General features: G+C 44.8%; 1 protein-coding gene across 2 annotated transcripts in view; it reads right to left on the bottom strand.

Moving 5' to 3' along the window:
* Nucleotides 1-278: 278 nt before the first annotated feature.
* ADIPOR1 (adiponectin receptor 1) overlaps nucleotides 279-26,428 on the bottom strand; it is a 253,445-nt gene continuing 227,295 nt past the window's right edge. For both annotated transcript variants that reach the window (XM_085600309.1, XM_085600318.1), the window contains 3 exons: nucleotides 15,856-16,043; nucleotides 12,464-12,657; nucleotides 279-1,273 (listed from right to left, as the gene is read on the bottom strand). In XM_085600309.1, coding sequence (XP_085456435.1) covers nucleotides 1,145-1,273; nucleotides 12,464-12,657; nucleotides 15,856-16,043 — 511 coding nt within the window. In that variant the 3' untranslated portion in view covers nucleotides 279-1,144. The remainder of the gene's footprint in view (nucleotides 1,274-12,463; nucleotides 12,658-15,855; nucleotides 16,044-26,428) is intronic.

The following is a 26,428-nucleotide window of genomic DNA, read 5'->3' as shown; positions in this document are numbered from 1 at the left end:
CCCAGGGATATACATAGGTAAGGAATCTGTGGCTACAAGTCTATCAGATAGTGAATTTGGAAACTTAAAATGTAGTTGACTCCGCAAGAGTTGAATGGAACTGCAACATAAATAAATTAAGTGTACATCATTAGACCTGACCTCGCTACAGATCCCAAAAATAATCTAGCTAAACACTTTTGAGAACATGGAGTTTGTTTTTCAACGAGCACAGAATTCAATTCCTGCATCAAAAGAAGAGCGATGAAAGAAGCTACAGAAAAGTAGACAGAGACCAGTCGCTTTCAGAACTGGATGACTTTATTTTGGTGTTGTAGGGAAAAGTGGATTGCGTGTATGTGTGCATGTGTCTGCGTGTATGCATGTATGTGTTCTATATGATCATGAAAGCATTCAACTGCTCTAAATGCCCCTAAAATACAGTACTGAACATTCTTTTTATTAGTATAATAACGTTTTTGCATTAAGATACACTGCAACAAAAGCGCATTTTATTTAAAGCTAAGTATTAAATATTAAATATCTTCTCAATTTGATTTATATTACCTTGCAAAAGAGAAAATAACTAAAAGAGCCCACCGTACATAGATCTTCCCCTCCTGCACATCAGCGCTGTTTAATGACAACATTTCTTTTTTTCTTTCTTACTTTGTGTCCTACCGATATGCAGAATACCCAGACTTTTGATTGACAACATATAAAGTTCATATAGCTTGTTCGTAAAGGTGCTAAAAACGATGATTTTTGACCTGTAGATTTTTTCGAAAGTATGTTCCTTTGAAGCTGTGCAATTTTCTTTTGGCCCGTGCTCAGATCTTGGAGACTGGCGCTTCTCCCCACGGTCCAACAGCAGTCAGCGACATCCCCAGAGATCGATTTCATATGTATGTAGATGTTTCTTACTCCCCCCCAAAAAAGAAGAATCTTGCATTGGCGAACCTCTCAACGGTGGGGAAATGTAGACTGAATAACACAGAAATATTTCTCCCAAAGAGGGTCTAAAGTTTTGGTTGTGATGTTTTTCTTTATTACTAGAAGCATTTCGCCTGGACATACATTTTCAAAATCTTCCTTAAGAGTTGAACAAATAAACGATAGCTGGAGAAGCATTCAGAGGTTTGCATGGAAATTCCCCTAGAAGTCTTTAGAGAAGAGTATCATCTGTGCAGCCTCCTTCGAGTCCATAGCGGAACTCCTGCAGATTTGATACTCCATAAAAATGAACAAACGCTGCTGCTACCACCAGCACATGGAAGATCTGATGCGACTGGAACTGGAGGGAATGGAAAAGAGAACATGAGACCCATGGATTGATGCGGCGACAGAAAATTTCCTAGGCACATCCACATACAATAAGTCATCTCTACATTGAAGAAATAAAGAACTTTAAAGATTTCTGCAATTCTATTTTCAGTAGTTTTGTTCCTTAAAAATACTTTAGGTATATATTACACTTTACCAATTTTGAACACTGCCTGTCATTCAAGCACAAGTATATTATTACAATTTTCTTTTTTTGTATGTACATTAACATTTCACACAATTCATACAATGAAGAGAAAAATGTCTGTTTGAGCCACAGATGTTTAGTTTAACACATTTATAAGCAGTTCCACAAAAGTCAACATTGAAACCACTACATGCTTAATCGAAGAATCTAGCTCTAATCTGGATAGCCATCTAAAGAAATTGACCAACAGCATAACTGATCAATACAGATGATAATTGTAAATGTTAAAAAGGCACCCTGTAGGGAACAACAAATTCCTGGCACAAAAGAGGATCAGGTATTTATTATAGCCAAGTCTGTAGATATCACAAAAACAAGAAATGCATCATAGTATGCAGACATACAGACACAAGTGCATAGTGATATTAATTAATGAAATGAACACTGCTTTGGAAATGATAAAAGTCAAATAGCAATGCGTACTCTTCATCAGGATAAAATATTACATTCTTAAGTATTAAAAACCGAATTCAGTAAGGGCTCTGGTCCTGAACAGGATTTTTTTCATAACGAAAGACCTTCCTGTAGGCTTAACAAGTTCCTTTGCCTCACATATCACCACAGATTTAGTGATGTGTCACTGAGACAAATAATTCAGGACAGCCAATTTTATATGATAAAATTCAGCCATTTAATTTTACCGTAAGAATCCATATTCTAGCAATTGTTTATGACTTCCTGAGCAGAAGTAGTTACTGGATTGGTCCACATGGAAATCCACAGCAGACCCAAACTAAATTACTCATAACGAAGTGGAGCGTAGTCTGAGGAAGATTAAATAAAAGTCTAAACAACATTAGCAATGTTACTAACACCCACAACATATTGGGTGTATTCAGTACTTTGGACGAAAAATTAAAAAGTGCTCCCACAAATTGTGAAAGTCTGTCCTGTAGGGGGTTGGCGTCTCTATCAGCGTTATAGAAAAATTATCACAACTTGATCATTAGTTAAATAACTTCTGGAGTTGGTAGACCTGTGTCTTAACGTTAGGACATGTCAGTATAATCAATAGAAACAAACTATCCATAACAGACACATAGCGCTGTACCGATCTCTTTACTCCACTGGCAGTAAGGAGATTAAAACATACTTGTCCCCATATAAAACTATGGGACCAAACCTAATCTAGGGGTAACTTGTTAAACGTACATAAGATAACCCTTTGAATGATATATAATAAAATACGGTGGGGGGAGGGGGAAGCACACAACCTTGTAAAACTCCATTAACCAAATCAAAACTACCACACCATATCAGATTTTAGCTGTTGACTTTCAAAGGAGATGACTCAAAATGTTAATGATATTCAGTTCAACTTCCATGATGGAATGAACCAGAGCTTTGATCTACTGACTGTCAAATGCTGTGCTAATGTCCACAAGGGCTAGGTGTAATGAGCCCTTCAAGGAAAACGCATATTTAGAGTACAATAAAGGTAAATTAAGGCATTGTTCTTCTGTATCTAATCCTGATCTAAAGCTATATTGACCTTTGGCTAACACTCATTGCTTTTGTCCATAGCTGTATTCTTGCCATTAAAATTCTACCCGATACTTGGACAGTCGAATCAACAAGTGAAATAGAGTAATACCAATTTGGATTGCCTGACATAAGCGTAATTTCCTACGCCAATGATACCCAACTCAACCTCTCCCTGACCGACAAGATAAACACCACCAAAACCAACTCCACCAACTGCATGACCATGGTAGCAAACCGGATACAAACCAAATGCCAGAAGCTCAACTCCGACAAGAAGGAAATATCGGTCTTCGACAACAAGACCTACCCATGGGATTCTACCTGGTGGCTGTCAGAGCTAGGACCAACCCCAAAGACCACACAAGAAATCTGGGGGTCATCCTAGATGACAAGCTCAACATGATAGCTCAAGTCAATGCAGTGTTCACCTCCTGCTTCCACCTCTTGCGCATGCTGCAAAAGATCTTCTAATGGTTGACTCAGAACACCAGACTGACCGTCACACAAGCACTTCTCACCAGCAGGCTGGACTACTACATCACTCTATGCTGGAATCTCCAAACAACTCCTACACAGATCCCAGACCCCCAGAACACAGCTGCAAGACTCATATTGGACCTCCCATGCCGCACCCACTTAACATCGCACCTCCGAAAGCTTCACTGGCTCCCTATTTACAAGCACATCAAATTCAAAATTCTCATGCACACATACAAAGCACAACAAAATACTAGAATACTTGAACAGGTGCATACACTTTCACCAACCCATCACTCTCACACACTCCAAGCATCCGCAAAAGTAAAACTGGAGGTCACTCATTCTACATCCCACCCAAGACATTGAAAAACCACACTCAACATATCAGAGCCTCCTCCTCACTTCTTGAGTTCCGCACGAAGTTCAAGACCTGATTCATCATATAAGCAACCTGGGACCACACACCTACACACCTTGCCTAAGCGCCTAGATACCCTCTTGGGTGATTAGTGCGTTATACAAATCAACATAGCAAAAATCAAGTGCAGAGAGGGGCTAATCACCGTGAGGTTATCCAGGCACCGAGCACATTTCTGGCAGGGGTTCAGTTAACAGCAAGGTCTTGAGTCCTTTCTTGAATTCCAAGAGAGGATGAGGCCCAGAGGTGAACTGGGAGGTCGTTTCAGGACTTTGCTGCGTGGTTGGAGAAGAGTCCTCCACTGTTGATGCAGCGGATGCGGAGGGACAGTTGGGCAAGGCAGAGCGCAGGGGTCTGGAGGGAGAATGGAAGTTCAGGCAGAGATTGATGTATGCTGGTCCTTGGTTGTGTAGGGCTTTGAAGGCGTGGATCATCATCTTGAATGGACATCTCTTCTGAATGGGGAGCAAGTGGAGCTTCCTACGATGAGGGGTAATGTGGGTCTACTTTGGGAGGTCAAGGATGAGTATGGCCGCCGGGTTCTGTATGGTCTGAAGTCTCCTGAGGAGGTGCGAGGTGATTCCTATGTACAGTGAATTGCCGTAGTCCAGTGGGCTGGTGACGAGTTCTTGGGTGACGGTCCATCTGGTGTCGATGGGACGTGAAGATCTTCCAGAGCATGCGAATGGCGAGGAAGCAGGTGGCTGAGACTGCACAGATCTTTCTTTTCATGGTGAGTTTACTGTCCAGGATAATGCCAAGGTTGCGGGCATGGCCGGTCGGAGTGGGTGAGGGTCCTAGTCTGGGAGGACACCAGGCGTCGTTCCACAGGGAGGTGTTGTTCCCAAAGATCAGCACTTCTATCTTGTCTGTTTCGAGTCTTTCATCCATTCTGTGATGCTCGTAATGCAGCTGTGGATGTTGGTCAGTTTGGCAGAGAGGTCTTCTGATAGCGAGAGGATGAGCTGGGTGTCGTCGGCGTAGGATATGATTTTTATTCAATGAGTTCAGATGACTTTAGCCAAGAGAGTCATGCAGGTTTTGAACAGAGTAGGGCTGAGAGATGAAATTTGAGGGATGCCGCAGTTGGTGTTTTGGGTTGTGAGGGGAAGGGAGGTAGGCGGATTCTGTGTTCTTCCAGTGAGGAAGATGGCGATACATTTGAGAGTTTCTCCTTGGATTCCAATGTGGTGAAGCCTTTTGATCGGGGTGTGGTGAGATACTGTGTCAAATGCAGCTGCGAGGTCAAGGAGGATCAGGGCCTCCAATTCTCCCTGGTCAACGAGGGATCTGATGTCATCTGTGGCAGTGATTTAGTGCTGTGGTTTGCACAGAATCTGGATTGAGAAGAGTCCAGAAGATTGTTCTCCAGGTGTTCTGGGAGTTGACGGTTGATGGCCTTCTCAAGGACTTTGGTGGGGAAGGGCAGCAAAGAGATGGGGCAGTAGTTCGAGTTTATTGATGTCAGTGGATGGTTTCTTGAGTAGGGGCTTGACCTCTGAGTGTTCCCATGCTTCTGGGAAGGTGGCCTTGTGATAGATGTGTTGAATGTGGCAGTGAGCTCTCTGCGGATTGTCTTGCTCCTGAGGTTGAAATGTGTTGGGGGCGGGGGTTGTGGCTACTCCTGAATGGACGGAGTTTATGATGGCGGTGGTGTGTTATGTGGTGAGCTGTTCCCAGGTGGTCAGCAGGTGGTCATGTTTCTCATTTGGGGGGTGAGAAGGACAAGGTTATCGGTGGTGGTGGTGGTGGTGGGTTGGGGTTCGAAGTTTCTATAGATGGTGGAGATCTTGTTGTGGAAGAAGTCTGCCAGGTTGTGGCCAAGTTTATAGGAGAAAGTTGATGTTTTCAGTGGCCGAGGGGTTGAAGAACTGCGATTATGTTGAAGAGTTCTATACTGTGGTTGGAGCTTGCTTCGATTCGGTCGGCAAGGGCGCTCCTTTTTTATCTCTTTCAGGAGTTGGTGGTATTGGTTGAGGTTGTTTGGAGAACCTCTATATCCTGGTAGGGTTGATGAGTGCAACGGACGGAGCAGTCGGTGATCCACGGGGAAAAGTGCTTGACGGCCTTTTTTAGGTTGGTTGCGGTGTGTGGGAGGGAGGTGTTTAGGATGTCGGTCCATTGGCTCTTGAATACTTTGTTCCAGCCATGGTGCGAAGTGCTGGGCAGCTTGGGGGCAGTACTGATGGCTCGCGAGATGGTGAAGTGGATGATGGCGTGGTCTGTCCAGGTGATCTCAGTGACATGGCTGTGTTTGGACTCGGTCGCTGGCCGTGAAGATGGGGTCAAGTGTGTGTCCTGAAAAGTGGGTGCGGTTGGTGACAAGTTGGGTGAGGCCGATGTTCTTTATGCTCTTAAGGAGGTTGGCGGTGTTGGTATCGTAGAGGTGAAAATTGAGGTTGCCGAGGAATATGCAGTGTTTGGAGTCAATGGCGAACGTTGCGATGAAGTCGGAATGGTGTCGCAGAAACTGGGGTGAGGTCCGTGAGGTTTGTAGGCAAGGGTCCCTCAGATGGTGGTTTTGACATTGGTTCAAGTTGAGGTGTTCCATAATCGGGGTGACGTAGTCTGCAGTGATGATGCAGTGGATGGTTTCCTTGTGGATGATGGTGATTCCACCTGTGTTTACTGATGCGGTCTCAGTGAGCTAACTTATGAATGTCGGGAGTAGCCGGGGCAACGTCCAGAGAGGATGCAGGGTTGAGCCAGATCTCAGTGAGAAAGATGAAGTCAATATGAGGAAGGCAATGGTGTCCCAGATCTCAGTGGCATGCTGGCAGAAAGATCCTGCGTTGAGCAGGAGGCAGTGTAAATGTATTGGGGTGGTAGTGATAGGTGTGGTTGTGGTCACCGTGCGTGTTGGTGCTTCAGTGTTGTAGGAAAAGAGGCAGTGCCAGCAGGTGAAAGGTCCTACTGTGGATTGGGAAGAGGTGCAGCAGCAGTTTTTTTTTGTGGAGTCCCAGATTCAGGGCTCAGAGATAGGCCGCGGAGAAGCTTGGGGTGGCAGGAGAGTGAGGGTTCCTGGTGCTGGGCACAGTCCAGGTGTGGACGGGCACAGATGTGCTTTGCTTTGGAGCGCCTGAAGCACGGCTGCTATACGTATATGCTGCGCGGCCTCCACAAGTAGGTCCTTGGAGGTTGGAGTTGGTGGTATTGGTTGAGGTTGTTTGGAGAACCTCTATATCCTGGTAGGGTTGATGAGTGCAACGGACGGAGCAGTCGGTGATCCACGGGGAAAAGTGCTTGACGGCCTTTTTTAGGTTGGTTGCGGTGTGTGGGAGGGAGGTGTTTAGGATGTCCGTCCATTGGCTCTTGAATACTTTGTTCCAGCCATGGTGCGAAGTGCTGGGCAGCTTGGGGGCAGTACTGATGGCTCGCGAGATGGTGAAGTGGATGATGGCGTGGTCTGTCCAGGTGATCTCAGTGACATGGCTGTGTTTGGACTCGGTCGCTGGCCGTGAAGATGGGGTCAAGTGTGTGTCCTGAAAAGTGGGTGCGGTTGGTGACAAGTTGGGTGAGGCCGATGTTGTTTATGCTCTTAAGGAGGTTGGCGGTGTTGGTATCGTAGAGGTGAAAATTGAGGTTGCCGAGGAACGGACGGGCACAGATGTGCTTTGCTTTGGAGCGCCTGAAGCACGGCTGCTATACGTATATGCTGCGCGGCCTCCACAAGTAGGTCCTTGGAGGTTGGAGGAGCGCTGGGAGGTTGTGGGTGGGGCAGTCAATAGGCGAGAAGCGGGTGAGTCAGAGGGCGGCAAGAGAGGCAGCAAAAATGCAGGCACAACAACAATGGCAAACAGACACAGTCACAAAAAATGAGCAATCAAAATATAGCACAAATGAAACAGACTTAAGCAGCACAGCAAGCATAAAACAGTACTATGATGGGCTACTAATAACAATAACAAAAACACAGTAGCAACAGAGCAACACGGGATAACAAAAACAAGAAATACAAGGAAATATCGGCAATGTATGGTTAGGCAATGTTTAGGGTTAGGACAATTAATAAAAGTACAAAACGATGGCTAGCGAAGGGCGAGACTGCAGCAGCGTGGGGGAGATGACACAAGGACCTGATCAATCGGGCCGTGTTCCGGCATACATAAGTAGGTCCTGTGAGGTGGAAAGGGTGCTCGGAGGTGGCATGCAAGAGCCGGGAGGCCGGAATAAGCAAAAAGGCGGGGAAAGCGAGCAGGCGGCAAAAACGCAAGAACAACAACAATGGCAAACCGATACAGTAACAAAAAATAATCAACCAAAATATAGCACAAATGAAACAGACTTCGGAAACACAGCAAGCGTAAAACAGGATTATGGGGGGGATACTAATAGCAATAACAAAAATACAGTAGCAACAAGGGATAACAAAAAGGAGTATACAGGGCAATGTTGGCTATGCAGGGGAGAAAATGTTTAGCGGTAGGACAAAGAAGTACAAAACTCTGGCTGGCAAAGGGCGGAACCACAGGAGAGCTGGCACAAGGACCTTGCCTCTGTCACCGAAACACTGCAGTGATGAACATTAAGGATTACTGTCAATACAGTGCAAAGTGTATTTGGGTAAATAGGATCACTACTCTGAGTTGATGAATATGTCCTGGAACCTGCAATTGATAAGTTTATTATGACTAATAACAATTGAGTCATAAAAGTGACAAACTGATTATTTTTTATTGTATTTTAATAATATCTTTGAAGTTTGTGTGTCTAATAAATCACTGTGATAATTTTTAGTTGTCTGAAGTTTGGGGCTTTTATATTGTGCACCGTTTTCAATCCCTAATAGATCGCAGGAGTTCCTTTTCTGAGACTTTATTTTAATATCCTAATCGCTGTGTCTGAATGCACAGTGTGTTTATGTATTATTGGGTACTACAATTAAAATGTATACATAGATATTCATTCTGACAACTTCATCTACCAGTATAATCCAAATGATAAAGTGGAGGCACTGTGTAATTTACAAAAGTACAGCACGTGTTTACAGCATCCTTGTTTACTATGATAGTAGGAATGTTAGGATTTGTGTCAGCGAGATTTTACCAACTCCACCAATTTAGGCACTTACCACACTAAAATACAATTTAAGCCCTTCTCTTTTTAACAGAGCCGCATCAAACTAAGCATACGTTCAGGATCAGATGAGCAACCTGCCCAAATATGTTTTAACATGACACACCCACTCTCACCTTAACGTGTTTACAAACCTCTCTTCACCCAGTGACTCATCAGCCCTAGAATCAGGGAGCAAGAAAATGATAGCAGAAGGGTGTTTGCAGCTGTATACTGTCCACGTTAGGTTTTGTTTAATAATGGGCGTTTGTATGCCTTTTATAAGTCATCTGAAAAAGCTTCTGTTGTTAAAGATCACTTTGACAAGATCTAGAAAATGATTCAGTGATAGTTCTTTGAAGGCGTATAGTGCCTGTGTTTGTTTTTTCCTGAAGGGTTTTGTCGGAAACTGGTTGGTGCACGTGTTTTTGTTTGTCTAAGTAAGAATCCAACATGTTTGCTTTAGTTGTGTGAAACTTTGCCAGTTTGTCACACTAATTCTGCGATATGGGATTGGTAGCTTCTGTGCATTTTGGATTATAGAATACTATATTGTGTAAAAATTCTTTATTGGCACTTTGCATTGTGGATTTGGCTGGTATAGTATAGCTTTTCGCCTTTTGATTCTTGACTTGTATATTCTGTTGTGTCTGTGTAGGCATATCTTGTCTTAAACTCATCAATGCCAGAATCAGGGAGCACAAAAAATATAGCAGGGCTTTTGCAGCTGTTGATGTTTATAGGTGCTGCTGAGTAGGTAATTAATTTACTTGGCTTTCGTACTTTTGTAAGTACCATCATCATCTACCTTTGGAGGTAATGCTTCGGATTCTCTTCTATACAGTGCATGGTTGCTGTCACAGCATTGCCAAAAGTCTGAGATGACTATGAAAAGACAGACTGTCTAGAATGCATTCTTGTGGGTTTGCTTACCTGCCAAAGGTACCCATCACTTTACAAGCATGTTTACTTCGCTATTTTGTCTAGATCTCCATTAAGCTGCTTTCTTTTTAAATGGCTTGCTCTGTACCCATACCTTTGGGTGAAAGAGTACCTCTTTGCAACCAACTCTGTACTGTCATCCTACTTGATATCTCAATAGCATTTTACAGATGTATTTGCTACACTTTGTGCCGCATGTTAACTATTCTTCCATTTGTCAGAAAATATGTAATTATTGTCTCCATTTTACCCCACTGGCTTCTATATTGTGTAGCTAATAACAGTGTTGAATTTGCCTTTCTCATATTAAGTACTGTAGTACTACCAAGTTTGCTAGCCATAGCTTCTAGTTTTTCTCTCCCCCCGCTGGTACCCCCTTCGGTTAAATGACCTTTTTGTGACTGTTTTCACAACTGTCTGTTTCTGGCATGACATATGGAGCAGCTTTAGATTTATTTACTGGATGGGCTAATTTGTTGCTGACTTCAAATACTTTAAGTTTTTATGCACCTGTGTAATTATTAGCTGTCAGTATAAGGTTTGAAGCAGGTCTTGGAACCCACGGGGCGACAGAGGGGACAGCATCCTTACGCTGCTGCTCCTTGCTAGAGAGGATGGCAACTTTGCGCAGTAAAGGCCACTGTAGAATGAGGAAGTTCTCCTCTGTCTATTGCTCAGTGGTGCTAGGAGGAGGAAGTGAGGCCAGAAGCATAGCTGCCAAGGTGCAGATTAAATCATTTCTGCGCAATTATGAGTGACATTTCAAAGACTATGAGTGACCCTTTCACGCAAGCAAATTCAAGCAATGAAGATGAGAGAAACACATAAATATCAGAAATTACACCCATATGAGCAATGAGAAACTAAAAAGGTCTTAAAACTTCTGCAAAGCACCAGAAATGGAAGGGCACTAACTAGAGACAGACTGCGTGACTGCAGTTCTCAGTAATAGAGGGCAGGCAGACACTGCAGCTGCTCAGATGACGATCTCGGATCTGTTCATTCATGACCATGCACAAGCATAAAAAGCAATTTTTTTTAGCATAGCAAGTGCAACTAGGAGATGATACCGTCCTTTAGTCTCACAGCAGGCTGGGTCACGTCAATGCCCTTGAAAGGCTGCACCACTCACCTGGGACGGACACCAGGCACTGCAGCAGAGCCCCTGCTCTCACAACACACGTGGAGGGCAAGAGAAGGGTTCGGTGCTTGCAGGCCCCATGCCAAGTGGTGGTGAAATGCTCCGGGAGGGGGGACTGCAGAGGCTAGGGTTGCCAACTTGCCAGTTTCTTACCGGCACCGCCAGTATTTTGATGTCCCAATTGGTACCAAAAAAAAAGGAAAATCATCGAGAGACGAATTTTTTTTATCGCTTATCTATACATACTGCAAACAGCAAATAAAAATAGAAAGCACTTTTAAATGTGTGCTAGGGCTACATTAACGATTCCTGGTTAATAACTAAAGGAAACAAAGGCAGAAAAGTGATGTTACAAATAAATATATACAATTTTGTTTAAAATCCCATTGGGTACCATATCCGGGCCTTTTAGACTCTGAAACAACAACTGGGCAGAAATATTTGCGTGGAAAGGAGGGGGGGCCTAGCTCTGGCGAGAGCTCTAAAAATACAGTAGAGCCAGAGTGGGCTGTACTCAAGCATGCACAGTGGGGGAGGAAAGGCACCAGAAGCTAGTGATGAGCTGTCTTCCTCTGCCACAGGCCTGGAAGTGAGATGAGGAGGGGCAGTGGCGAAATAAAAGCAGAGCATCTTGAGCTGGCTTGAACACTGGCCTTGTGCACCTGCAGAACCCAGCGTCTGCCACGTGTCTAGTTATCAAAGAAACGTTTCTCCCATTGTGTGTGAGACGGACATGGTGGCACCATGAATGCTCATATCAGGCACATTCGGGTTTGGTGCAGTCAAGACTCCGGTTTCCTTTGTTTTCTTGGGCAAGTTCTTGACAGCTACAGTTTTGACTACAATGCTAAAAGTAGGGTATCTGGACCTGCCCCCTTAGACAGTCACATTAACAGTTGTGGAGCCTGTTCTTAGAAAGCAGTCCTCAAATCTCGAAAGCCTTTCTTACAGCCTTGACAGACACCAAATAATGATGCAAGGGCTTTGGCTTTGTTCCCCTAAATGTAAATATTGAATGTCAACCAACCTTGCATATCGGTGCATATTTAGTGCTTACTGGTTACAAAAAAACTACCAGTTTATCTCACTAAAGTAACATGTGTGTGGTCAGTATTCTCATGCTCATTCTGGGTCCAATTTATATTACAATGTCTAGTGAGTAAATGTTTCTTTCTGCAGCAAAGACCAGAGTCCAGGACAATGTAAGGACAGAACTTTACCGGAGTGTTTAGTTCAAAATGATTACGTCTCACATTTGGAACATAATTCCAGGAAAACTAATACCAACCACTGTCTACTTATTTACTTATTAGGATAGTGAGAAAACTGAATTTGCAGGTCTCCTGCTTTCTTACGAAGAAAGAACAGTCGTGCAAACCATTTAAAGCCAACCAAGTCGAATCTGAGCTGAAGAAGTAAATGGAATACCTACCCAGATGTCAAATTTGCCAGGAAAGAAGCGTTCTGGAATGCGGGCAGCATACAAGCCAGCACCAATGATGTACATGGAGCCCATCAAGTAGAACCAGCCCATCTGTCCGACGGTCGTGGCCTTCACAAACCCTTCCGCAATGGTGAAGTGCATGGTGGGAACAATGCCACTAAGTCCAAGTCCGAGAAACACTCCTGGAGACAAGTGAAAAGGAAACAAATTAGGAAAACTACATTACCCTCTTGAGAAGGAAGTTAGCTGGCTGGTCGATTTGAATTAGACGTGAGCTGAAGCGAAATTTCAGACAACAAATTCCATAACAGATAAAAAATAGAAAGCATGGCAGCCACTTGTTCACCAGCTCTTACATTCCAACCTATCCAGTTTCAAGCTGTACGTTAATGAAATGACTTGCTCAAGCCGTTTCTGCATCCTCATCTACTGCACCACTCCAAAAGCGCTTCCAATATCAGATTCTTTCATCTCCACTCAGGCGCTCCTTATTCAGTGAGCAGTCAGCCTCTATGCTAAGCTATCCTGTCAAAGGGATTCAACTGTCCTCCCCACATCATATATAAACCACCTCTATAAACCTATTGCCGATTACCTCTTTCACTCTCTAATACTATGCTCTACGCATCAGAATTCAATTCAAAGAATGTGCCACGCCCACCAAGCTGTACTCAATCCCCATTCATGACTTAACTTCCAAGAGGAGGCAACCATCATATTAGGTACACTGCGAAAGTTACTAAACTTTCCCAGTGATTAAGGGGTTGCACGTCTTACTGACTGTGCCTAAACACAGACTTACAAATTAAAGCGGACTCGTGTACACCCTTCATTTGTAGTGTGCTGTGGCATCTGTATAGCAAAAACGTAGCCAAAAGACAGCGAAGAGCTTTACAGGAGCAGAGGACCAATTAATGAGAGACTGGAGGAGGAGCTCAGAGAGCTGCATGTACATAGTTATTAATGTATGTGGTTACTGTACCGTTTATTAAACTGTAAAATGCATACCAGAAATATAGCATTTTATAAATAATTATTTTCATTGAAAAACGGACATGCTCCTATAGCAGTCTCATGTTTGTGTGTGGCCAGTTTGAATTATTTTATTTTGCGGTTGCACATCCTTTTCCAAATGTAGTTCAGAAAAATCCCGGTCTGTCTCTCAATGTTCTCAGCAAAGCTGTATAACCAAAAGGGTTGAAAAATATAACTGCAGTAGTGCACGCTGTCTACTCCGATCTCATTTGTCTGCATCCAAAACATCCCAAGCACCAAATCCCAGGTGTATCCCGATCACTATGAATAGCTGGCTTCTGTTCCTAACCGCTCTTGTTGCCTCCAGGAGAGGTTGTACAGCTTCTGGGCACTCAACAGTGCACAACGCCACACTACCTCTGAGCCTAAGAAACATGAATGGTGCTGGCTACCTCCAAGTTCTGAAGCAGCTTAGCTGTCCTAAACCTACTTTGAATGCCTATATTTCTGTGTGTGTGTATATATAATACACACAAACCTACAAGCAAACATACACAGTATGTATAAATACTCTTTTAAAAGCTTTTATCAAGGCAACTGGGGATCCACCACTCGGTTCACTTTTAAAATAGACCTCTGTACAAAAAGTAACAGACTGTCCTACATAATCAGAGGGTTCAGACAGGACAGACCAATACATCACAGGATTACGTACACAGCACACAGACTTTAAATATTTGCACAATGCAGTCATACATTTTTAAGTTTACATTTTTCAGTTTCTGGTATTTTTCTAGCTTTTTTTCTTATTGTCACTTTTGTCCACTTCCCGCCAACATAGAGTCCCAGGGGGTCATTTATCCGGGCAATGGTGCGTCTCATTTCTCTCCTGTCCTGAGTAAGATAGACAGAGGCAGGATTCCTTTAGGGGTGGACAGAAGAATCTATAGCACAGGGAATCCTTGTATGCATTTGTCAACATAAGGCTTGCTCTATCAGAGAACCATTAAACACATGTGGAAGTTATTCCACTGCTTTATCACGGTTGGTTGTTTTCTTTAACTAATCTCCACATTCAACCCCAACCCAATCATGGCAGCACAGGAGGTATGGCACTGAAGGGATCCTAAGGTGCAGACTGACCTGATCTAGATTAACATGGTTTCACATCTGTTTAGGTCAGCATATGATGCTAATGTCAGGTCTTTTAACAGCATGGGTAGAGCTCAAATCCTAACCAATCCATGCATCATTACAATAAAAATAAAAACAGCCTGCCATGAGCTTCTTCCATTTATCTTTATAGATGTCCTAAATACATCTCTTTGCTTCATCACCATACACTTATAAATAGTTGGTATAGGTTAATTTTTTCTTCAATTGCAAAATATCACCTGCCAGCTTTTTTCTGGCTACAAATCCACCATTAAGCTGATGAAAGGTTCAGGGTCTCTTGAGATGCCTCCTTTGTCGATCTGTTCTGTTGGTAGCAGGATCACTTTTAGGGCAATGACTATTGGTCCATAGGGACATTTATTCCAAATCTAGACTTTATGCCAAAGAAATTCACTTAGAACAGAACTACTAGTCATTCTGGGAAAAACTTCTTATTCAATTCTAGAATCTGGTAACACAATCTTTGGTGGCTTTTTCAACTGCATTCACGCAATGGTAGAACACTCACCCTCTGACTTTTCGTGGATCCATAGTTGTTCCTTTTTTAGAAAACCTTTGAATCATTTTTATTTAAACAATAATGTGCACCAACCATACTTACTACTTAAATGCAGCTACCACCAAGAAACCTTGTGATAACCATTGCCCTTTACAACTACCCTAACCATAATTGCCACTGTGGCTAGGAATAAGAACATTACCCCCAGTCATTGCCAAATAGTAAAGACTTATCAAATATCTGAATAAATACAAATACATTTTCGGACCCAGCCTATCGTCTTTACATTATTTTACAGAGGGTTCACTTTAGATATATGTACAATTATCAGCGGCCAGAAAACCAGACATGTAAATCAAGTGGCAAATTCTTGCACTTGGGTCGTACAGGTGGTAACTTTCCACACTGAAATCTTTGATGAATAACTTGGTATTTTCAATCATGTGGGGGTTGGAGAATTCATGCTCTCTTGGACCTTGGTGAAGAAACCATGGAAATGGTAATCAGTGTATTACTTATATGGAAACAAATATCTACCTATGTGGAGTACCCGAAGAAAGCTCCAAGGACACAGAGAGCTTGTATCTTCTGAATAGTAATGTATATATCCATCTTTTCATAAAACATCTACCCATGAAAGGGCACTGCTAAGAAAGCCCTCCAAAGTAACATTTCTTCCATGGATCTGCTTAACTCTGGTTCTGTAAATAAAAAATATATTTAAATTTACCTGCTCTTGTAGGTCTGTGCTTGGGTGTTGAAAATCGATCCCACTGAGAAACGACAATTGCAGTAATGCCAAGGACACAGACTATAGAGAGGTAGATGAGTCGTGGCTGAGGGGAGCAGTAAAAAGAATAATACAACCAGGGGACAAAACTGCCCATGATAAGCAGTGCTATCCCGGAATAATCCAGCCTGGAGGGGGAAGACAAACACACAATTTACTTAAGAACAACCTCAGTCGAAAAAATGACAAAGGAAGCAAACATCACAAAAGGTGAACATCTGGTAATGTCTCCATTTGTTTTCCTATTACATTTTTGAGAATTCTCCTAGAAAACATTCTAAAATGTAGTTATTGCAGGGTTTGTTTTACATCAACATATTCCCATTTTTTATAATTAGTATATTATCGATAACATTGTTGAACTGTCTAAACAAAAAGTGAGAACAGTGAGCTGTGGAGCACAATATATTGCCCTCCAAACCCTGCCTCCCAAACAAGAATCAAACAAAATCTGAAAACATGCACACACTTTTGCTTTCTTGTTCTGTACCAATACATAGCTCTCCAGGTGTCCTTATCAGGCTCAAGAAAAGTATCTATTTCTGGCTTATTTTTTTACATTCTAGCGACTACAGTGTTTTAACCATAATAAAGAAGAACTGCTCTTTTTTTGTAAATTCTTTTTATGCACTTTTCCACCCTGAAAAATAAAACTGGTTGCATAGAAAAGGACAAACAACATATTACACTCTTTCATCAATCCTCCTACAAAGACCACCTGCCCACGTATCACGGCACTATGTTTCTCTGTCCTTTGTTGGACAAAACAAAAATTGAAACGTTTGAATCCTCATTTCGCCTGGTTTTGTCTTGAAGCAGGGTCTCCCTACCCTGCCAATACTGAGCAACTTATAGTTGGTTCTAATTCAGTGCGCTTAATGTATGTGGGCACAAACATGTCTGTGTAGAGCCCTGTAGATGTTCCATCAGTAGTTTCCAGATACTCTCAAACCTTTGTTGCATGTCATGCAGGTCAGTTCTCCATGGAAATTAGTGATTAAAGTATTTTGGAGCAGGGGGCGCTAGAGAGCCTGAAGCAAGATGGACGCACTTTAGTGCAGCTCTGCTGGTCAGGGCCAAAATCCTGCAAATATCCTGAATTTCTCTGTGGCAACCGGTGGTGCATTGCGGCGGCTCTGATTCCCCTGCACCTGGGCAGCGAATCGATCTATTCATGGTGTATGTTGGTGCACTCTACGCGCTCCAATTTGCCGATCAGCGCGGATTCGCGGTACCTGCATGAAATGGCGGCCGGAGCCCTGTGAGATCTATGGCTGTCTGACGGAGGTTGCTGATGTGCTCCAGACGATACCCGTGCGGCAGGAATAGATGTGGCCTGAGCGGTGGGTTCGGAAAGACTCTGCGGCCCGCTGAGAGGCGCAATTCGTGATCGCCCTTGATGTGGAGCTTCGCCAGTGGGAAGAGAGGCTTCGGGACGGCCCGCGCTGCCCGGGAAGGAGTGTCTTAGCTCCGATGCTGAGGCTGCCGATGAGGGCGGAAAACGTATGGCGCCTCTGCGATCTGATGGCCTGGACAGTAACTGTGGGTGAGTGCAGGCTTGCGGACAGTGCTCTTTTGCCGCCTATGCGTACTGCATCAGCGGGTGCATACCGGCCGGGTTTCCTGCAGTGAGGCACGGGACTCTCGGCGCCCGCCATTTTAGGGCGCGCATTATTAAAAGCGGCGGAGCCTGTTCCCCGGGACGGCGGAGGCTGTAGGCACGGTCTGCTTGCTCCTGGGAGCGATCCACATTGGGCTGTCTGCTCCGTGAGATGCCTGCTTTGCTCAAGCTGACTGCAGGGGCACGCTAGAAGTCACTCTTGCCTTTTCAGCTCCTCTCTCCTGTGCACATCTCTACAACACTCTCATAGACATTTTTGAAGGCTGGCCCCTGAAGGTGGAATAGGTCGGGAGTGTCTGTGCAGCGCACCAGGGGCTATCTTTTTTCGCTGCGTGCACCCTAAAGGTACTGTCATTTAAGTCCCCAAGTCGGTGGGACTACGGAGTTATAGACTGCTGCTGACCAGGGATCGTTAAGCAGAGAGTGACCAGGAGTCTGGGCATAACTAGTGGAGACGCGCTTGCAGGATAGTGGCGCGCTGTGCAGCTTCATTGTCGAGCTGGGGAAACCAGATAAGCAGGTGCAGCCCAAAATATCTTTTGAATCCAAGCGCCTCAAGAAAACTGCATCGCAGGCAGCATCAGATACAGAAACAGACATGGAGGCTGGAGGCACTAGTAAGCTGGAGCGAATGTTACTGACCGTGCAGCAGAGCTTACGCACAATTGATGGCAAAATTGACAACATTAACCTCCGCATGGATAATATGGCATCTAAGCTGGACAAGCATGGAGAGCGCTTAGAAGAGGACGAGGAACGCATCTCAAACACTGAGGACAAGGTGGACAGCACTGCTAAATCCTGTGCGCAGATGGAGAAGCTGCTATCAGTGATAAATGCGAAGAATGAGGACTTGGAAGCCAGGTCCAGACGTAACAATCTGCGCATTCTTGGGGTCCCGGAGTCCACCAATGTTGGTAGGATGGAGCTATATATAGAGGACATGCTTAAAACTTTGTTTGGCGCAGAGAATTTTTCCAATATGCTGGTGGTTGAACGGGCACATAGATCCTTGGCGCCGCGTCCAGTTCCGGGGGCGCCCCCGACCTATAATCACCCGGCTACTTAACTTTAGGAACCGAGATGTGGCCCTTCGGCTGGCAAGAGAGATGGGCACTACTCAATATCAGGGCATGGAGGTTCAGCGCTTCCCGGACTTCACGACAGCGGTGCAGCAGGCGAGTCGTGAGTTTCAACCAGCTAAAAAGCGATTGCAAGCGCTGAAGGTACAATACGCCATGCTTTATCCAGCGCGACTACGAATACTGCATGATGGTAAGACCAAGTTGTTCACGACTCCCAAAGATGCTATGCATTACATCAAGCAGCTTGAGCGCAGAGAGACTACAAGAGTGGCTGGAGATGAGGCGGACAACGAAGACTGATGGCTTAGGCAATTGTCTGGGTAGAACTGGCATTGTATTGTAGTGTAGTGTTGAAGGGCGACCTTTCGACACACTTGTGTATGCTGGACAGAACGGTTTGAAGACTCGTTAGTTTGAGAATGGGGTTGGGCGGTAACGCAATTGTTATTTTTGTCTGAGTTATGCACTATGGTGAGATATGCAACGTGGGAGAGGTCTCTAATGTTAAAGATTGTGATACTTTGGCCTCTGAATGCGACTATATACTGTGTCGGCGAAAATTGATGTTTCCGATGTTGTTGTTTGGGTGTCGGGGTGGGCGGCGTAGTCTCCCGTGACCTACCTGAGGACCTTTGAGGCAACCTGATGTAGGTCCCACGACAGTAGGAATTATCACAGAGAGAGTATTGAGTGAACCCTGTCCCCCCCCCCCCTTATTGAAACAAGGGGTTCAATGGGCGTCTAGTGTCCTCTATGAGGGTGTTCCCCGCACAGTTATTAACTCCAAATATCTCCAATGAGCGGGTTAGCTGCTCACTGTGGAGTGTTCAGTTATGTGGGTTTCCTCAGTGTGATTGGGATGCTGGGGTGAGAGGGGGGATTTGTTGGGGAAATGTTTAGAGATTCACAGAATACAAAGCTGGCGAATAGTTGCGGTACGTAGGTCACATGCTATATATGCAGAGTAGATTGTTGCTATAAGTGTGAATGCAGCAAGCAGAGGGTAGAATAAACTGGGTAACGTGGAATGTTAGGGGGCTCAATAATCCCAAAAAGACTAGGCAGGTGTTGGCATACCTTGACCGTCATAATATACAAGTGGCGTTGTTGCAGGAAACATCTCACCGAGGCGGCAGCCTCCTCTATAGCCACTAAATGGGCAGGCGCCAGGTTTTCCTCCTCGTATGCGTGGGGAGTTATGGTCCTAATAAAACAGAATGTCCCCTTTGTCAGCACATATGAGGAGGTGGATGAGAATGGCCGCTATGTGATCATTCAAGGTAAGCTATGTGGTAAACCAGTTACAATAGTAAACGTGTATGGGCCGAATATAGATGACCCTGATTTCTATGCAGAGTTATGGAACAAAGTGTATCAGTTACCGCCTACTGCACTGGTATGTTGGGGGGGATTTTAATGAGATATTAGATCCTAAGCTAGACTGCCGCACTGCTTCAGATGCTGTCACCAAGAAGGCCTCACAAGCGATCCACATTGGTATGCAGAATCTAAGTCTACTGAATGTATGGAGGTTGTGGCACCCCGGGGTGCAAGAGGGTACATGCCATTCATATGCTCACAATTCGTGGTCCCGTATTGATTACTGGTTGATTACTGCAGATGTTAGTACATGGACCGCTGGGGTTGTACATCTTCCTCGTACTTTATCTGATCATTCCCCAGTGAAACTCACTATGACGAAACCCACCTACATGCCCCCTCAATTCCAGTGGACACTGCAACCCTCTGAGCTGTTAGATCAAGTGTTCAGGGATGGAATGCGTGAGGCTATAGTCCATTATTTCACGGAAAATGTAGGATCAGTGCAGAGTCTCTGCATATATGGAAAGCTTTTACGGCCACTATACGGAGAGTGAGCATAGGCCTGCAAGCTGGGGTGCTCAAATCCCTTTGTGCCTCCATGGTACGGCTGGAAAGGCAACTGGGGCAACTAGACCCCCAGTATGAAGAGACGCCTGATGCAGCATTGCTTGCCTCTATACGTTCCAAAGTTACAGAATACAATGAGATAGCAGACCAAGAGGTGAAGCATATGTCCAGACGTTGGCAACCCCGATATTGTGCGGAAGGGGGTCGTCCAGGCCGTGCTTAGGCAAGCAGGATTACAGAGTCTTGTGCCAAACGCTGCTTCATTCACTCAATTACGGAGGGTGAGCACACTTATTGTGATACATCAGAAATACTGGGCACGTTTACATAGCATTACAGAGATATGTATGAGGCTAGGCCTACTGCGAGTGAGGAAGATATTGCTTAGTACCTTGACGACATCGCCCTGGTGTGGTTGTCGAGGAGGCAACCGGAGTTCCTGATGCATCCATTGACAGTGGGTTAGATTAGGGATGTTATCGCAGCATTGCCGAATGGTAAGGCCACAGGCACGGATGGGCTCCCGGCAGAGTTCTATTAGGAGTATGTGGATATCTTGGTGCCACATCTGCAGGCCATGTTTGATGAGGCATATGAGCAGCAGCGACTACCGGATACATTGCGCGAGGCTCTTATTATCACATTATTGAAGCCGGGGAAAACCCCAGACAAATGTGACTCCTATAGACCTTTGTCATTGATGAACACGGATGTCAAAATCCTTGCGAAAGTACTGGCGACCCGATTACACCTGCTAATACCGGTCATGGTCTTACCAGACCGGCAAGCTCCACTGCTCATAACCTTAGGACTCTGTTCGCAGTATTACATCTTCTGAAACCTGGTATGTCGGCGGATGCAGTTTTGCTGGATGCCGCAAAGGCATTTGATTCCATCGCGTGGACATATATGTTTGCGGTGCTACACCGTATGGGGGTTCCCTACGTTTATACAAACTGGATCAAGTTGCTGTACAATAGCCCAATGGCCCGCATACGGGTTAATGGCCAGACTTCGGGTGCGATTCCGATTAGGTGTGGTACAAGACAGGGGTGCCCACTATCGCCTTTACTATTTGCGCTAATTATGGAGCCCCTGGCATGCATTTTACGACAACAGCATGCCGATGCGGCTTTGCGTTTTTTACAACGGCCGTTGGCAGTGTCCATGTATGCAGATGACATGGTCCTTTACGTGCGTGACCCTGCAGTGCATCTAGACAGGCTGATCCGTGAATATGTAAGGTTCGAGTGGTATTCCGGCCTTGCCATAAATTGGAACAAGTCGACTGTATTCCCCTTGACGGACAGTACTACCCCGTTTGAGTTGGAATGTCCTCTAGAATAGACGACTGAGCCAGTCAAGTACTTGGGTGTCTGGGCTCATAGGGACGCTCAAGTCGTTGTTAGCGCCATTTATGGTACTGCCATCACGCGACTAGAAGATCAAGTAGTGAGATGGATTAATCTGCCTCTTACTTACTCATCAAAATGGTGGTGCTACCAAGGTTTTTAATACCTTTTTGTGAACATACCTATACGCCTCACGCAGCATGGTTTCTTCACGCTAAGGTCATTGTTAATTACTTTGGCATGGGGGGCAAAAAAGCAAGAGTGAAGTGGGAGACACTCACAAGACAGTATGACATGGGACGTTTTGCTGTTCCGGATATGCAGCTATATTATCTATGTGCTCAGGCGCATTATGCCTATTATTGGCTAACGGCTCCACCGTATACACCACACGTGGCAGTGGAGGCCGGCGCTACCCACCCAATCCCCCTAAAAGCAATGGTTGTGAATAACGCTACAGTTCTTGAAAGGGACGAAATAGACACAGTGAAATGTACATTTTAAGCATGGCAGGACCTGGGACGTCGGGCCAAGAAGTTGCCACTGTATGCGCCGGCGATGCCTCTAGTACATCATATGGATATATCGGTGACTGGCGAGGTGGGGTCCCTTAGAATGATGCATGCCGCTGGGTCACACACTATCGGGGATATATATCCAGGTGGTCAGTTTCTGCAACTAAAAGTTTGTGGGTGATAGGGAAAATGTAGTGATGCTGACATTTATTTACAGCAGATTGTGGGCCGCATTAAAGTCGTTGTATCCCAGTTTCCCAGTGGAGCCACCAAACCTAGCAGCTCTGCAATCTCTGTATACTGCGCAGAAAACCACAAAGCTAGTTTCATGCTTGTATGCAGCCTCCCAACATGATGAGGCGCCAATAGCTGCAGCCTTGCTAGCAAAATGGAATGATAACGCAGATTTTCAGCATCTAGCCTGGGCTTGTGCAAAAGTGGCGGATTTTTGGGGTGAGGTCACAACTGCGTTGTCAACTATGGTGGGTGAGGTAGTCGACTGTACCATGAAGATTTGCTTGTTGGGATTAAGTCTGTGAACCACAAGCTTGTGGCGCTGGAGCTGCAGTTGGCGAAGCGCAGGGTCTCACTGCACTGGGATGGCCGCCCAGCACCTAAATTAGTACGTTGTCTGCAAGACATTACATACGGTCGTGATCAACTTACGTGTTACGCGGAGGACCTACCCTGCGCGTCCCGTCCACGGGACATCTGGGCCCCCTTTACTGCCTACCTGCTGGCTAACACTGCTAATTAATGACACCCTTGCTTTATACTCATGAGCCTGTCTTGAATATTGATACACTTGTAATTTATTACCATCTTGATTTTGTGTACACTTGTGATAACTGGCTTTTCTGTATTCTGTACGACATGTAATGATGTAATGATATCTCTACTGGTTTTGTTCTATGATAACTTCAATAAAAAAATAAAGTATTTTGGACCAACGGAGAAGGTCCGGTGCTGGTGTCTTTTTCCAATTAGCAGCCAGGTCCGGTTTAGTTACCATAAGCATATGGAAAATGACTGTCCAAGAAAGGCCCTCCCAGTGTGCAGCTCTAATGCCTAGAATTATCACTTTATTTATTTTTTATTTTAAAGTTTTATATAGCGCGAACAAGACTCTTACGAGTATCAGAGCGCTTTACAGGATGGAGGGAGGCAAAGTATAGTATACATAGACAACAGACAATAAGAACAAGCATTGGCATAGCCAATAGGTCTCGCCTTTGGGACCTTATGTGTTTAGCCATGCAACAATTGCATAACTAAATACTTATAAGGTCTCAAAAGCGAGACCTATTGGCTATGACAAGTGGCCGTGCGGCCGCGAAAGTGATCGCGATCAAACATCAAAGCGGCCGTGAAAGTGAAAGTAAATCGCGGTAAAGCGCGGCGCGCGCGCCCGCGCACATGCACTGTAGCTCTAGGCTGGCCTGGTAGCACTTTTTGGAGCCCTCTCAATAAGTCTCGACAGACCAGCGCATGCACTGGGTCAGGCGAGACCTAAAAATCACAATGATTAGATATAGAGTTCAAGTGAATTTAGCCATGAGGATAGCTTTCACTTCTCTTTTGAAGGATGAAGTGGAAGGGTTCATTCTTGTTTCACTGGGCAAAGCGTTCCATATCTTCGGAGCCATACCCGAGAAGGAACGGTTATAAGTTTTTTTCTTGGCAAAACGTTGAGGTTGAAGGAGAAGGGTTTTGGAACTCCTAGAGGCCCTGTTGCTCGCAGAGAGAACCAGTTTCTGTGCTAGGTATTGTGGGGTTTTGTGGTAGAGGGCCTTGTGCGTCATGCAGGCAATTTTTAGGTGAATTCTGGCTTCAAATGGTAGCCAGTTGATGGCTCTCAAGTCAGGGGAGATGTGAGCGTTTTTTTTTGATCCTGTGATGAGTGTCGCAGCTGAGTTGATCGTGGCTCTTAACGGTGCAGTTAAGGATCTTGGGAGGCCGCATAGGGTAACTGCTCCATATTCCACTCGGGGAATTACTAGGGCTTGAACTGCTTGTTTGAAATTGTGTGAAGGCAGAAAGGGTTTCAGTTTTCGTAGGGTCTTTAGTTGGAAGTTAGCTCCTTTGGTTGCGGTGCTAATGTGTTTCTGCATCTTTAAGTTGCTGTCTAGCCTTATCCCCAGAGATTTCGCTGAGCCGACTATGATCGTGTGACCATTTAGAGCGGTTAGGTGCTTCATCCAGTCCAGGATAGAGTGGGTTTTGTTCGGGGGGGGGGCGATTAAAAGGAATTCCGTTTTGAGAGAATTAAGTTTCAGATGGTTTTCTGCCAGCCATGTTTGGGTTTTTTGAAGTGTGGTGTTGAGCGATTTGATGTCCTCTAGTGAGTGTATCTTGATGTATATTTGAGTGTCATCTGCGTACATGTGGAAGTGTATCTTGGAAAGGCTTAGAAGATCTGTGAGAGGTTCCATGAAGAGGTTGAACAAGGTGGGTGAGAGAGAGGAGCCTTGAGGTACTCCTAATGTGACTGGCATAGGGTTGGACAGGGATTGGTTGACCTTGAATCTTTGGGATCTATTTTGGAGGAAGGAGGTGAACCAGTTCAATACATTTCCAGATATTCCCATTCTGTGTTTTAGGAGGTCAAGTAGGTTGTCGTGTTTGACGGTGTCAAAAGCGGATGACAGGTCGAGTAGGATTAGTAGACAAGCTTCATTTTGGTCTAGGATTTTGATTGCGTCGTCTACAACATGAGCCACGGCTGATTCGGTGCTGTGACCTGCTCTGAAGCCTGATTGAAATTGGTTCAGCAAGTTGTATCTATCAATGTGACTGTTCAGCTGTACGTTAACACATTTTTCCAGGAGTTTGGCTAACGTAGGTATATTAGATATCGGACGATAGTTGTTGGGGTCCGAGGGGTCCGCCGTGGTTTTCTTAAGGATATGTGAGACCTGCCCAGATTTCAGGATGTCAGGGATGGAGCCTTGGAGGAGGAAAGTGTTAATGATCTTAGTCCAGCTGGGTAGTAGGAGAGGGATGAAGTCTTTTAGGTAGTTCGCAGGGAGCGGGTCCGTGAAGTGATTGGAGGGCTTCAGAGTGTTGAGTGTTTTTAATATGGAGTCTTCAGAGTAAATGTCAAAATGGAACCAAGTTGCATTGTTTTTTAGTTTAAATAATGGGCGGATATTAGCTAAAGCACCATCCAGGGGGATTGAGGGGCTCTTAGTCAAATCTGATAAGGATCTAAGGTCCTTGAGTAAGTCCGATTTAATGGATTCTGTCTTGGAGGCAAAGAAGGAAGCAAACTCCTCACAATTGGGTAGAGAGAGTGGGCTGGCGTTGAGGGCATTAGGTAGGCTTTTAGTTTGGGTTTTGATAAGGTCGAATAGCTTTTTGGGGCGGTTCTTGGCAAGGTCTAATTGAGACCTGAAGAAATCAGTTTTTGATTTTTTGATCTTTCTAAAATAGGCGTTTCTGGCTGTTCTCAGAGTTTGGAGGAGGTCCGTTGAGGGAGTATCTTTCCATCGGCGTTCCATTAATCTAAGCGAGCGTCTGTCATCATTTAGCCTCCCATCGTACCATGGTTTAGAGTCTTTTGAGGAGGTTCTTTTCAGTTGTAATGGGGCCATTTTGTCAAGCAGGGTGTTCATGGAGTGAAAGTAGTGATTTGTCAGCTCCTGTACATCATTCATGTCTTCCGGGGGACGGAGAGGGTTTGCGTTATATAAGGATGAGAGGTCAGATCCGATGTTTTTCAGGTTTCTCTTCCAAGTCTTAGTTCTTAGGGGTTGTGTCGGGAGTCGTTTAAAAGATTCAAGGATTTGGAAAGTAATGATATGATGGTCAGACCAGTCGCATGGGAGTATCGAGTCTAGCTGTGTGGAATCCGCTTTGGAGATAATTAGGTTGAGCGTTGCACCCTTGACGTGTGTAGGGCTGTTGCAAATTTGAGTGAGATTGAGGTCTGTGAGGAAGGCTTTGAGACTGTTAACCGCAGGGTCGTTCTGGTCATCCCAGTGAAGGTTAAAATCCCCTAAGAAAATTTGTTTAACCTGTTGATTGTCATTAGAGGCTAATATGTCCATT

This window comes from Triturus cristatus, chromosome 1_2 (genome assembly GCF_964204655.1).
Source record: "Triturus cristatus chromosome 1_2, aTriCri1.1, whole genome shotgun sequence".
Lineage (NCBI taxonomy): Eukaryota > Metazoa > Chordata > Amphibia > Caudata > Salamandridae > Triturus > Triturus cristatus.
This window is presented reverse-complemented; position numbering and strand designations above follow the sequence as displayed.